Raw genomic sequence first — 13,697 nt, 5'->3', positions numbered from 1 at the left:
AAGGCTCAAGGATAATACTTCCAAAAGAAATGTGGTTTGGATTTCATATCAATGTCAATATTTTTTCTTTTTTTGAAGGGATATTAATGTCAATATCAATTGCCTCTTTTTGTTATCTTCATCTTTCTTCTTTAATTTCTCCCTTACGTCTGAGTCAATATCGGATCCAAATGATTCCATTTGTAAATCCTATGTTTTGGTGGGGGGTGGGGGGAATTATAGGGGAGCAAAAGGCTTCCCCAAGCCCACTAACGTTTCACAGACTCCCTACTAAAGATGCACAAGTATTGGGCAATATTACAACTAGAAGAAACTTGAAAGACAATTTTATCATAATCTGGGCAACATACAATTTTATTATAATTTGTTTTTGTTGTCACTTTATTGCCATGCTACAACACTATTGCCGCCGTATATCATTTACCATTCTACCTTGGAAAAGGAGAAATGAAAAATATTATTAAAAAAAAAGCAGCAGCAGTTAACTTAGGGACCTTCAGCATCAACTGTAAACGTTGGAGAATCATCCAAATTCTGGCAAGTTCCATCAGCTGCACACATTTGAACAATGAATTTGAGGCTAGAAGTTTCAGAAGGAACTACAAGATCAGAAACATAAAAGGCTTCCACATGTGCCGTTCCAAGATACTCCGCCACCTCTTCTACCTGTTTTGTTACCTTCTTGACATGGATAATGTAGTTCGAGAATGCAGTACTAGTTCCATGTTTCAGTTTCCAAACGATTTTTACACTAAGGGTCTTTGAACCCCGAGAACCAGAAGCCCATTTTATAAATTGACCTTCAACAAGCCACGAGGAAGAAGGCGGAAAATCAAAGTTCTTTTCAGAAGTTCTAATGGTGAGATGACCTAACTCTGCAAAATACTTCACTGAACTGCGAGCTGGTCTCAGTTCACTAGATTCAGGCTTTGACCTGTAGCACACAGCATGGATTTCTGTTAACATGCCTTCGTTTTCAAGTGCAATGCTACCCTCCTGTAAGGCCCATCCAAAGGAATTTCCTGGCCTTTCAAGCTGGTGTGTTGGAATTACTTTACTGAATTTGCTTGAAAATTGGTTAAAATCACCGGATGAGAGAAGTATAGATGTGCTTTCATTCATTGTAGAGGAGAAATGAAGAGAGAGGCCAAGTTGAGAGTCGCCCTCTGATCTCACCTGCATCCATCATGTAGGTGAGAGTTGAACTATATGCAAATAGAAAAGCAGATGGAATATATATCTGTGGTTTGTTTGGTATTTTTGGGGCCCCACATACAAGATACTGTAAAATTTATATTATGCTGGCAGACATTCATGTGGTCAAGAATTGGATTAGTCTGTCGTTATCAAAAGCCCTCCACAAGCCAAAGAAACAAACCAAATCACTCCTAATCATTAAGTTCTCAACAGATTGCTTAGCAACTTGAATATACATAAGAGAGCTTACAGAGTATGTACAGAAGATGGGCAAATTCTCCAAAGGAATTTCTCCAAGAAAAAGTCTTCTTGCAAAAAATGCATTGTCTCCAAGAGTTCCTTTAAATGTGATGTTTCCTCCTCCACTATAAGATGCTTCTGTCAAACTACCATTCGAAAACTATATATGTTACTTAAAGGTAGAAAACCTGGTAGTCAGTGGCAGACCCACAAGGCCCCCCAAAATTTTTTTAAAAATTCAAAAACCCTCCCTATATTTTATTCATAATTCTATAAATATAGAAAATGGTCCCTTTCAAAAAATTTATAATCCCCATATGCTCTCTAAATTTTTTTAAAATTTCAATATACATAGAAATGCTTCTCTGAAACTTTTTTTTCCCTATAGTCCCAAAATCTTGTATAATTTCTATATATTATCTATTTTCAATGATGTGGCTTCACCAAAATTAAATTCAAACGAAGTTTAAGAGAAATAATAAACTTATTAGTTATTAATATGGATCCCAAAGTTTATTGTTATACAATATTGAGCTTCTTAATTATATGGAATTCAAAGTAAAAATACAAGAAAAAATTATTTAAGGTTTGTGATCTATATGTAAAATAGTTGAGAGGTTTTATCTTCTAGACTTTATTGAGTAAGAAAAAATTTATATAAAATCTCAATTATAGCATTATATGTTTAATGTGACATGAAAATATCTAGATTTTACATGAACTTGATCAACTAGCTTATATACTAGAATGAAAGATAACCTTCTAAAAGATCACTTGATAGTTTCTATGAAGAAAATAAATGCTAAATATTTCATTACAAAAATAATAAAGGATGAATATTATTCCATGAAACACTATCGTTAAAACTTTAAAACATATTTTATTTTTTTAGAATTTTATTTATGTAGCAAATTATCGAGATATGATTTTATATCTAGTTATGTTTTTATGATAATTTAATCTCTTTTTATTTTACATAAATGTGTCACACGGTAGAAAAGTTGCACATTTCCAAAAAATTGCTGGTTCCACCACTACAAGTAGTACTTAATTAAAGCCAATCAGCTTAAGAAAGGGAAAAAGAATAGACCCAGATGGATTTTGTAAGTGGAATGCACCATAGAATTCATGTTTATGGACCAGATATTAAGCTTGAGTTCGAGTGTTGAGAAGTGTTGAGGTATGTTGTGAATAGTAGTAAAACAGTAAGTGAAAAGTCATAATAGAATATTGAACAGTAGTAAAAAGTAATGAATGGTAATAAAAAGTAGATAAAAAATAATAATAAAGTAATGAATAGTAGTGGAGTATGTTGAAAAGTGTTGAGGTACTCTTGGTACCCAAACACAGCCTACAGCTTCTGAGTGCTGCCTATATAGTATTTAGAAAAATTTTACTCATCATCCTCACACCACATACCACATATAATTTTTTATCTTTTTATTTTTTTTCTCTTACCAAATTTGTGGTGTATGGATGATGTAGACTATTGAGTCATGCTAGCATGTGACTTGTCATCCTTTTCTCTGGAAATAACAAGGATGGAAGACCAGCACTTCTTTTACAATGAAAAAAACACCAGATGATACATATGAAGACCATAACTCACTCAACATGTGTTTGAATGATGCCTGGAGAAGGGTTATCAGCAAACTCAAGGAAAGGCTGCCACATGAACAAGAGTCAGAACAATAAAAAAAATGCTAATATGCCTAACATCAATAAAAAGTGATGACAAGTTCAATTAATAGCAGGACTTTGATGTCATTGAATTGCATAATAGATTAGCCAATCATTTCATTTAATCATATCTTTCTACCCCATAACCAGTAAAAGAGGAAGGTATATGAATATGATAGAAACTGCTTTAGGTCTGTTGATCTAGCTCTATCATTTTCTGTTTTAATTTGAACGATAGACTTTCTCACTGTCCAGTGATAATTACCCTTGTATGATTCCCCTTCAATAGCATTCAAAGCTCTCCTCTTAATCGTAATACCCAGGCCCATAACTTGGCCAAGGCTGCAAAAATATTAGCCCTTTTGGTGAACGACACCGTCTGGGTAAGGGAACTCTTTTTCTTTTCATGTTTTTTCCCTCCCTCCCACGATGGTTTCTACTCCTTCCCTTCCCCAATGTTTTCAGCCCTTCTCACGCCATTTCAAATCTCCACTCCCCAAGTTTTCCCCAACTGTTTTCCCCTTCCATTACCCAAGTCCTCTTTTCTCTCAAATGCTCTCCCTCATTTTTATCCCTCTCCTTGAATCCCACAATCCCAACGGTTTTATTCTCTATATTTTGTATTGTGTTTCTTATCCTCTCACATTCAAACCTACTACAGCAGACACCCTCCCACTCCTGCGTTTTCGCCGATTCTATCAGTCCCGTTGGTGCGCATCTTCAACTCCACTCTGAGTCCCTCCATGCCAACCCAAACCGCTGGCCACTATACGAGCAAAATATATAGATTAAGCACAAGCAGTTCCCCCCCCCCCCCCCCCCCCCCCAACCCACAACAAAAAAAACAACAATGCACGTTCACAGCATGCATGCACATCCCTCCTCCGCTGGCTGTGCACCACTACAGCACAATGGGACCAAACCTTGCGCTACTGCCGCTAGAAGCCACTTGTACTGCCACCACAGAAAGCACCGGCCACGCCACAACAAGGTCACGAGTCACCCACGTACACAACCCAAGCCACCATCGCACGCTAAGACGCCTCTATTTTCACTTGACAAAAACAGAGCATGTTTTCCTTCGAACACTGCCTCCTTGCAAGCCGCTGCCTCACACCTCCATCCTCTACAACACAAGTGCATGCAGCCACGGGAAACACCTATCAAGGCAGTAGCACTCTCGCAGTAGATCAACCTGGAACCAGCACCCCCTCTGCTGTACGCCACTGCTGTTGCACCCCTTGTAAACCACCATACATGCTCTATTTCACCAGACCAAAACAGAGAAAAACCGAGAGGACCATAAACTCCGTTGATCACCACCGTACAACGGAAATTATTTGGGTTGCCGCAACCGCAAAAGACACGACAGCAGAAGACGCTGAACGTGCCACCCTAGGTACGCCATGCCCCGCTCGTTTGCAGCCACCCAGTTCGTAGAAGTATGCTTCTCAGCCATCCATCTCCATTGCGGCTTCCTACCTCATGGTGAGCTTGTTTCTTTCGCACGGTATAATTGTTTTATCTCAAAAAACGTTTTTGCAAAGTTACCATGCAATTTCATGCTTATTTTCCTAGAATGCCCTGGGTTTGATTTTAAGTCTAAACTTTAGTTTTGTAAGGGTTTTATTTATTTATATATATATTTGTATTTTTGTAATAATAAATAAAGATATATATATATTTTTTTTAAAATATGAATTTTAGAAGTATTTAGTATGTGCGAAATTGTATTTTAAGCCTTTTAAAAAGAAACTAATTAAATCTTTTTGGTGTTTTAATCTAACAAAATCTTTATGTTTTACTTTAGTAGTTTTGTTATAATTATGTCAAGAGAGTTAACAAACTGGAGGGATTTCTTTATAAGGGTATAGTTGTTAGTTATGAATTTGTTTTTTAAATAATTTAGAGTTTAATAGGATAAATTAAGTGGATATTCATGGATTTGGAAGTAATGAAATTTTAGGTTCATGAGAGTTATAAGAGTTGAGGAATTAAAATAGGTTAATGTTGGCATTTCTAGTTTAAGTATTGAAATACAGTTCGACCAGAAATTTAAGAAAGTTAAGCTTGAATATTTTATAGGTGATGATTGGAATTATGTTGGCTATGTTATGAGGAAGATTCAGAAAGTTAAGAAGTCCAAGTAAGCGGTGTTCCTTTGCTGGGTTTTACACGAATTATTGAGACTAAAGTTGACTTTTGAAAACTTTGCATGTTTTGTTATGAAATGAGAACTTGGAAAATATAACCCCAGTCGTTTCTTTGCATTACTTATGAAATCAGTATGAAAAAGGAAAAATATTTTCAGACATGCATTAGGTAGACATGAGCTATATTTTTGTCATGCTATCTGTGAAATGTGAAAAAGAGCAATATGATCTTTATTAAAAATTTGTGCAATTATTTAGAAAGATGCTACGACCTTTGTTTTCAGTATGTGAGAAAGATCTAAATATCTTTTGGTACCCTGTTTTACTCTGATATGGCATTTGAAAACCTTTGGCATGGTGTATTGATTTTGTATCTGAGTCTATCTCTGCTCTACTCTGTTTGGTTTGGTACCAACTTCTCTATCTCTGAGTGCACCCACTTTGAAAACAAAGTAGTTATTATGTCGTCTTTCCTGCGTGCACACTCGGGACTCCGAAAATAATAAAAGAAAGATTTCACCTCTGTCTCTGCCTGGTTTGGTTGCCAGGGTTAGCACAACCCTACCATGGGGGTTAAACATGGTCTCTGCTTTGTAAGATGCTCTGTTTTGATGTAATGATGATACTCAAGTTATGTTATGCCAAAGTACCTTGGGTTTTATGTCTTAAAACTGTCACTCTGTTACGTTTGAAAACGTGTTTTGTTCTGATTAATAACTCTGGGGAATATTTATTTCTGCATGTTGTACTCCGTAAATGCTCATGTTTTGCATGCTAGTATATGTTTCCTGCTTACTAAATTGTTGATAACTTACCCCTTATCTTCATAATATTTTTCAGATGATATTGACGACCCAGCTTGGAATCAGGAATAGAATTTGGAGCTTTGTTAGCTATAAAATAGGTGGTCAAGTACTTATGGTTACCAATGTCATTAGAAGGGTTTGAAATGAGTATTTAGAGTCTTTATTGTTATTTAGATATTTGAGACTTATTAAATTATTAGTTTATTATTTTAAGGTTAATGGAAGAATTGTGGAGATAAGGATTTATGTTAATTGTTTCTTTATGCTTTGTTGTCTTTTTGATATGAAATTGATAAAGATGAATGTATGATTGCTTTGAAAATTTTGGAGATTTTATTTGTATTGGGAGACACGAATATAAGTGACAAATAGTAATTCTCCTACCCTCTCAGGTACGGGGCGTTACATTAATGGCTAAACAAACATAACTATAAAGTTTGATGTTTACCACAAGTCATCAATAATGTAGAAATATTTAGAGAGCTAACATAGAGCATTGACAAACACATCTATTGGATGATACCTGGAAACCCTGGCATGAAATGTTACACCAAGGGTCATCTGATACTTTTGTTCCATCAATTGAAAAATGATAACCACGCCCCTGAAAAAAAGCGAAACCCTTTGTTTTAGATTGCAGACATTTGTATGGATTTATACCTCTAAGGAATCAAACAAAGATGAGCGCACAGAAGATAAGGTAACAGAGGTGAGCAAACTCAGATTGGCTTGGTAGGGAGATATTCTTATCCAAAATAAATGGGATAAAAAAACCTGAAGATGGGCAAAATATCCATCTTTGCTGAACAGGTTGCACAGAGAAGGGGAAGGGTTGTATGGTCGAGGGTTTTTAAAAAGAGTTGGAGAAAGGAGCTGAATTAGATCAGATTGGATAACCTATCATAGAATAGGTATCATTATTATTCTCTAGCATTATCATATTCTTATACTCCAGGATCTAACATCATCAAGAAAACAGGGAAAGAACCAAATTTCTTAGAGGCTATAACTTACTCATAGAACAATTTATCTGAGAAGTTGAGATGAACATATGGAGCATTGTTCTCTATTGGTTTCTACAATTTTTTTCTTTTAGCAGATTTTCAATTGTGATGTCACAGTAGGAACTTTCATCGGACTTGCTGTTTAGAAAATCATTAATGAAATTGAGATAGTTGCAACCTGATCAAAATTAGTGTAGAAAGGCAGCATTTTAGGATAATTTTGCAGTAATCCCCATGATTTCTCAACAAGGGCCCACCAACTGCAAAGTGAAAATCACATGTTAATGAATATTGTCAAACAATTGAGGACTTACAGCATACAAAATCTCTCATGAAGCAGAAATATTAAATGAATAAGACACATGTTATAAGAAATATGGCCATTCTGGATGATCAGGTAACTATAGTGCTAAAAATAGAAGGTGATGCTTGTAGTATTGGAGTACACCGAATCAGGATAGGAGTAACAGAGCACCATTAAACAACTTCAAGAAACCTAAAATGCTTTTCACCTCAAAGAAGATAGATTATGAAAGTCCGTTTGAAAATAATGGGACTGATTGGTAATAAATGCAAGTAAGACTTCCATAAAGAGCATGGATTCTTTTACAGTGCAATGAGATTAATGGTAGCATACACTTACAAAAAACCACATGCATACCAGCATTGATTTACCTTCAAAGATAACAGGGAATACAAAATATGTATGGTCCCATTGTAGCATTAAGTCAGGGAGAATGAATCATGTTTATCACCACATGATAACCAAATGAGTTTCACAAAGAATTCAAGAGGTGCACATTGAAAAATCCGTGCCATAATTAACATAATTAGATTAGGAAAATTTAGAACTTAGAGAGAAATTATCCACAAATAAAATCTCAGGAAAAACCTATGAACATACTTAAAACTGCAGAATGGCCTATTCGCTCTATTGGAGACAAAATCTATTCTATTATGGGGAGCTCTGCAATGAAAAATAATTGCAATTACTGATTTTGCGCGGACTGAAAATTAGGTGGTTGCTTAGTCTCATAAACCCATCCAGGAGCAAATATGGCAGCAGACACATCGTTCTTCTTTAGCACATCAAGAGCAGCGTTTGTCTGATGCAGATAAGTTAATCAATAGGATCACAAAAGACCAGCCCCTAAAAAAAATTGATTCACGCATCTCATAAGATCAAATATTAGTCATACATTCCATTGCCCACCACCGTAAGTGTTCCTTCCAAATACATCAATCCCCATGTACACATCAAACTTTCTATCACCAGCAATAGCAGCTGAAAGCCTTGGATAGTTTTCCTGTATGTTACAGAACAGTTTTTTCTTTATTCTTCTTGATAATAATGTAATATTGAGATAAAATTTGGACGTGGTAAAAAGGAGAGAAAGCCATACCGTCCAAAAATAGTTTACAAATATTCCATCACAAATATCAAAGAAAGGTTTATTCATTTCATTCAGTTGATTTTGCCAATTAAGATCACCAAGAATTGTAACAGCATCATACCTGTGTAACCAACAATAATCAATCAACTATAAGTTTGGATATGATTTCACTATATTGAGAAAAGACAATTGACTAAGAAAATGATATATCCTAACACTCACCATATCACTAAAGAACCAGGCACTAACGAATGCATGGTCTCGTTTAGATGGCTGACAAATTCTTTCAGAATAGGGATTTGCTTGATATGCAATTTGACCTCAATATTAATCTGCAAGTACTTCACTCCTTTATTTGCTCGTACCATTTAAAGTGTAACATCAGCATGTCAATCTCATTTAAAAAAAAAAAAAAACCAATTTCTGTAATGAACTTATATTACTCTCTTAGAGAAGTGTTTGAGAAATTAATGACACCCACAATACACAAACAGCTATCTGAACAAAAAATTGAGTTTGCAAGCTGCATTGACACAAAGCGTTAATTTTTCCTTCGTATTTTTTTTTTTTTAAATTTTCAACCCTACGAAAGAGAGATTAAGATGGCAAATAAAGACAAAGGAACTGAATCTTTTTATTCTTTAAGAATGTATGCATACATTTGATCATAATAGGTTCAATTGAAAGAATCTAAACTCAAATAGGATAATTACCAACGGCTTTGGCTTTTGGGTTGTTGTAACCGCTAAAGCTTTTACTTTGTAAATGTATTCTTCAGTCACAAAGTGAAGGTTTTCATAAAAAGAAATGCTTTTAGATTACAAAATAGTAAAATAACAAAATGAGGTAGCTTGATGTAATATGTTAAATTGTAAAATTATTTTTATTGTCAAATAAATATAACATAACGTATCAAGTCAGATCAGTTTATCGGTTTACTTTTATATAGCACTCATCTTTAATAAAATTGGGTATAATCTTCTTTTATAAATGAAATTAAAAAATAAATATGCATGATTTGGATTTGGAAAATGCTAGATCCCCTGCTGGGGATCCTGCTGGGAGCTACCGCTCCCAGTTTTTTTTTTTTTTTTTTTTTTTTTTTTTTTTTTTCCTTTTTTCTTAGTGATTAAGTAAAAATTGTTTAATATTATTATGAATTTTTTATATTTTTTTAAATATTTAAAAACATTAAAAAAATGATGTGAAAAAAAAAACAAAAAAAAAAAAAAAAAAAAAATTTGGCCTAGCGGAAGCTCCCAGCGGGAGCCCCAGCGGTGGCCCTAGCACTACCCTTTGGATTTATACCAGCCATCCATCAAATCCCAAAGAATCAGCAAGCTCTGCCAGGCGCTCGGCATACAGATGGGCAGATTCCTTTGTTGAGAGCAATCTATCACAAATAACCATCCCTTCATCCCCTTCTGCGATGAATGTCCCCAGTACCTTAATTTCACACGCAAAACACAGATCATAAATAACAAATCCTTCATTGATTCGTCCAAGCCCGCACTTGAACTGACAATATAAATCATGACCCACGAGTAGTCATAACTACTGTAATCAAGCCTTGTCAATGTTGGGTTGTGCTATTTTTAATTTCTACTCACCACGTATTTTTTAATTGTTTTTAAAAATTTTTTGGTTTTATTATTTATATACTATATATTTGATAAAAAGATAGATAAAAAAATTATATATGGTGTGTGAAAATAATGATTATAACCGTGCTACGTCCACAGCTAAGCATAAGCGGATTTTTATTTTTCGTTTTTTTATTTTTTTTATGTATTTTTATAATATTTTTAAATATTTTATTTTTAAAAAAAAATCACAACATAGTTAAAAAATACTTTCTTCTTAATTACGAAATAAAAAAATTAAAAAAATGTGAGCGGTAACTCTAGCTGTGATACTATCATTTTCCTTACAATTTTTCAAATGGCTCAAACCCAGAAACATTGTCAGCAACTGACCCAGGAAAACTGATATACCTTAACGCCATGCCGGTGAGCCGTATTGATCCAACACGGCGGAGGAAGCGCAACGAGACTATGCGAAAAGTAAACGAAAACATCGATCAAATACCAATGCCATATTGCATATGCCTCGGGATTGGTACCTCCCTGAACCCATTTATCATCCCCATAACCTCCTGCCATGTCATGGCACACGAGCAATCTACGCCTATTGGGCAATGAAGAAGAAGAGCCAAATTGGAGAGCAACCGAAGCTTTGTTGAAAGGATAGTGAAAGGAGTTGAAGTAGGACTGGGACTCGAGGTCATCGAGGGTTTTGATTGGGTAAGATATTGGCACGGACGGCTCCGTTGGATCAAATGGTGGAGGAGATTGGGGTGGAGATGAGGATTGGAGCTCGGGTTCAGAGTTAGGTTGAGACATTGCGAGCGTATGGAATATCTTGCGGATCAGTCTGAGGAGGTTTTTGAGGGTTCGGCGATTAATATAGGCGCGGAGACGAAGAAGAGGTATAGAGGGAAGGAGATAGAGACGGGGGCTACATGGAATTGATTATGGAAGCTGGGACGAAGGTGAAGAAAAGTCGTTCTTTCGCTTGGAGAAAGCGAGTGGTGAAGACTTGGACAATTTGGTGAAGACTTGGAGCCTGTCGTCTCTCTCACGTTCTGTTACACTTGTAAGTAAGTAGATGCCACATATTTCTTTTTTTAAGAAACTTCCACCATCATTAACAGATCAAGGGGTTGCAAGGGACAAGTTCTCTGAACAAATTAATTAAATGACAAATAAGCTTATTTCGGTTGAAAATAAATAGTCGGAAATGGCGTTATTTTCGAAAGTTGTCACAAATTTTGAGTAAAAAAGATTTTTTCCGACTATTCTAAAAAGTGACATAAATATTTTATTATTTCGAATAATATTTATTTGCGGCAAAAAATATAAAACTCTGCCACTCATATCAAATGAGTTTATTTTCTTTCTTCATAACAAATATGTGTCTTTTTCTCACAAGCACTTAAAAATTAATTAAAATTTTATGAATTTGATTTCCAGCAAATAAAATTTTTTTTTGTCAACAATAAATTTCTCAACAAAATAAATTTTGAACTCATCATCTAAAATCTATATGTACTTCATTTTTGAAATTTATAAAATCTATAAACAATAAACACTACTATTAAAATTTGCTAATTTCATTAAGAAAAGCAAAAGGTCCAAAAGAACTCATGAAACTATTTCTTTCAATTGTATCTAAGATACATAATGCCTCCTATTTATAGAAGGTGTTGATTTTACATCCTCTGGATTTGCAGAATCGAGACTATCAAATGAATCTGAACCACTATTGTCACCATTTCCCCCTTGGCGTGACCATAGGCTAGCAAAAATCTTCTTTGACTTGAACAATCATTTCATAAATTTATTTAACGAATTTCTTCTCATACCAAAGCAAAAAACGAACCACATGTATAAAAAAATTTAGGCAAATCCAACAGCTCCACGATCATAAGCATTCCACGACCATGACCACAAACTATAGATAAGAAACATCAATTAAATAAGATCCAACAGAGATCTCTTTAAAACATTGATAGAACATGCAATAATCAAATCATGCTTAAAAGATTTTTAACAAGATCTAAATGAAACCATAGTAGTATCAACCTGAAAGAAACAAGTATATAACAAAACACCATAGCAACAAATTATTGTTTACATCTCAAGTAGTAGCACCCAACTTACTCAAGTCTAAAGAAGACCTTCACTTCATTCGAAACATTGCAAGGATAAAAAAAAGTACTGAAAATATTTCTCTCAGATGATCATACACCAACAAGGGGTTGAATATCCCAAACCTCAAGAATAAACATTGAAAAAATGAAATGCCCTGAGAATTTAATTGCATTTATGTAAATAAAAAATGAAAGCATGTTGATGTATGTAGCTCAGGAGAAAAGAAAACTACAAGGCATGTCAATAGAGAGAATAATGAGTTCATTATAGTACAAGTAAACCTATACTTTAGTGAGTTCTAGACAATGATACCAAGCTTTATAGAAGTCACAAACTCACCTTTGCAGTACTCAAACTTGTCGTAATCGGCTTGTTTCTCCTTGAGTCTGCCTCTCTAACTCATATCTATTTATAAACTTGTCGTACTTGGCTTATAGTAACTTGACATTCTCTCATAAGTTATCAAGATGTCCCTTATAATTTGCAACCTCTTTCTCATGCCTTTCTACATGTTTAGTTAATTCTACTATTCGAGCATCAGTTGCTTGTCTAGATGACTGAGAATAACCATCTCGCCAAGCCCCTATACATACCCTGACCTTTGACCCTGAATTTCCTTGAAAATTGTTATTGCAGCCTCTTTAGTCTGCTTCTCAAGCTCCAACTTTGACATATTTGCAGCCATCTTATCCTGTCAACCATTAGAAAATTACACATGTTAGTGCTCATAATATGTACTTATAGAATTAAGAATTATTTGACTATTTTTTCTAAAAATCATTGGATTTTATTTAACACTTACATATTGCTCTTTCGTCATGGGAGTTACAAATTTGTCATTCTTTTTTTACCACCTCACTTCTTTAAAGAAATCGACCACAGTCTCATCATTCCCATACTTCAAATACAGTGCATTTAACTTAGACTGAATATAGATAGGAAATCTTAAGGTATCTTTCAACCAAAATCTTAAGTATCTTTCAACCAAAATGGAGACTTATCCTCATCTCCATTAGCCACACAAATGACCTTCGTCCAACTGTTTGATTGTTTTGTTACTTCTCCCTATTAAATTTATTTTGTTCAGACATTCATTATACTCACATGAGACATGATATAAATGAGAAAAGTAGAGGTGCCAACAGGATTATATGACTATTTTAATAAAAAAAAATACCACATAATATTAATTAAGTATTCAACAATAAATTACCTTGAACATCGAGTGCATAACCTCACCCAAGTAGTTGGTGTCACTCACGATGGCACATTCGCAAGTGCTTCTTCATTACTATCATATTGCTTATAGGTTCTATGTAAATCATAGCAAATATGATTAAAATGCTTGTGTAGTGTCTTCGTAACCACATCACAATGATTCTTCTTGGTCCAATTGAGGATGAAGTCATTCTAGACAAACATCAAACAAATTAATTTGATACTCTATTTGAATATGTATGAAATTTGATACTTTTACCTGAACTCTTGAAATCAATTCTTCTTTTCATTA

General features: G+C 34.5%; 1 protein-coding gene across 1 annotated transcript; it reads right to left on the bottom strand.

Moving 5' to 3' along the window:
* Positions 1-333: 333 nt before the first annotated feature.
* On the bottom strand, positions 334-11,118 carry LOC122288867 (cytosolic endo-beta-N-acetylglucosaminidase 1-like). Its single transcript, XM_043095677.1, has 11 exons — positions 10,469-11,118; positions 9,783-9,920; positions 8,697-8,806; positions 8,484-8,595; positions 8,280-8,387; positions 8,074-8,186; positions 7,259-7,340; positions 6,600-6,680; positions 3,047-3,102; positions 1,448-1,583; positions 334-1,176 (listed from the first exon to the last, which is right to left on the bottom strand). The coding sequence occupies exons 1-11, from the start codon at positions 10,874-10,876 to the stop codon at positions 487-489; spliced, it is 2,034 nt and encodes a 677-aa protein (XP_042951611.1). The 5' UTR covers positions 10,877-11,118; the 3' UTR covers positions 334-486.
* Positions 11,119-13,697: the final 2,579 nt, after the last annotated feature.

The sequence above is a fragment of the Carya illinoinensis genome, chromosome 12 (assembly GCF_018687715.1).
Source record: "Carya illinoinensis cultivar Pawnee chromosome 12, C.illinoinensisPawnee_v1, whole genome shotgun sequence".
NCBI lineage: Eukaryota > Viridiplantae > Streptophyta > Magnoliopsida > Fagales > Juglandaceae > Carya > Carya illinoinensis.
This window is presented reverse-complemented; position numbering and strand designations above follow the sequence as displayed.

Bases quoted from the DNA above. Each gene is read 5' to 3' on its own strand.
- LOC122288867 (XM_043095677.1), bottom strand. From the start codon at position 10,876: ATGTCTCAACCTAACTCTGAACCCGAGCTCCAATCCTCATCTCCACCC. The intron at 8,187-8,279 runs GTATGACTAATA...TATCTGCATCAG, and splicing joins ACGGTGGTGGGCAATGGAAT to ACAAACGCTGCTCTTGATGT. The intron at 7,341-8,073 runs GTAATTGCAATT...TTCACTTTGCAG, and splicing joins TTTCAGTCCGCGCAAAATCA to TTGGTGGGCCCTTGTTGAGA.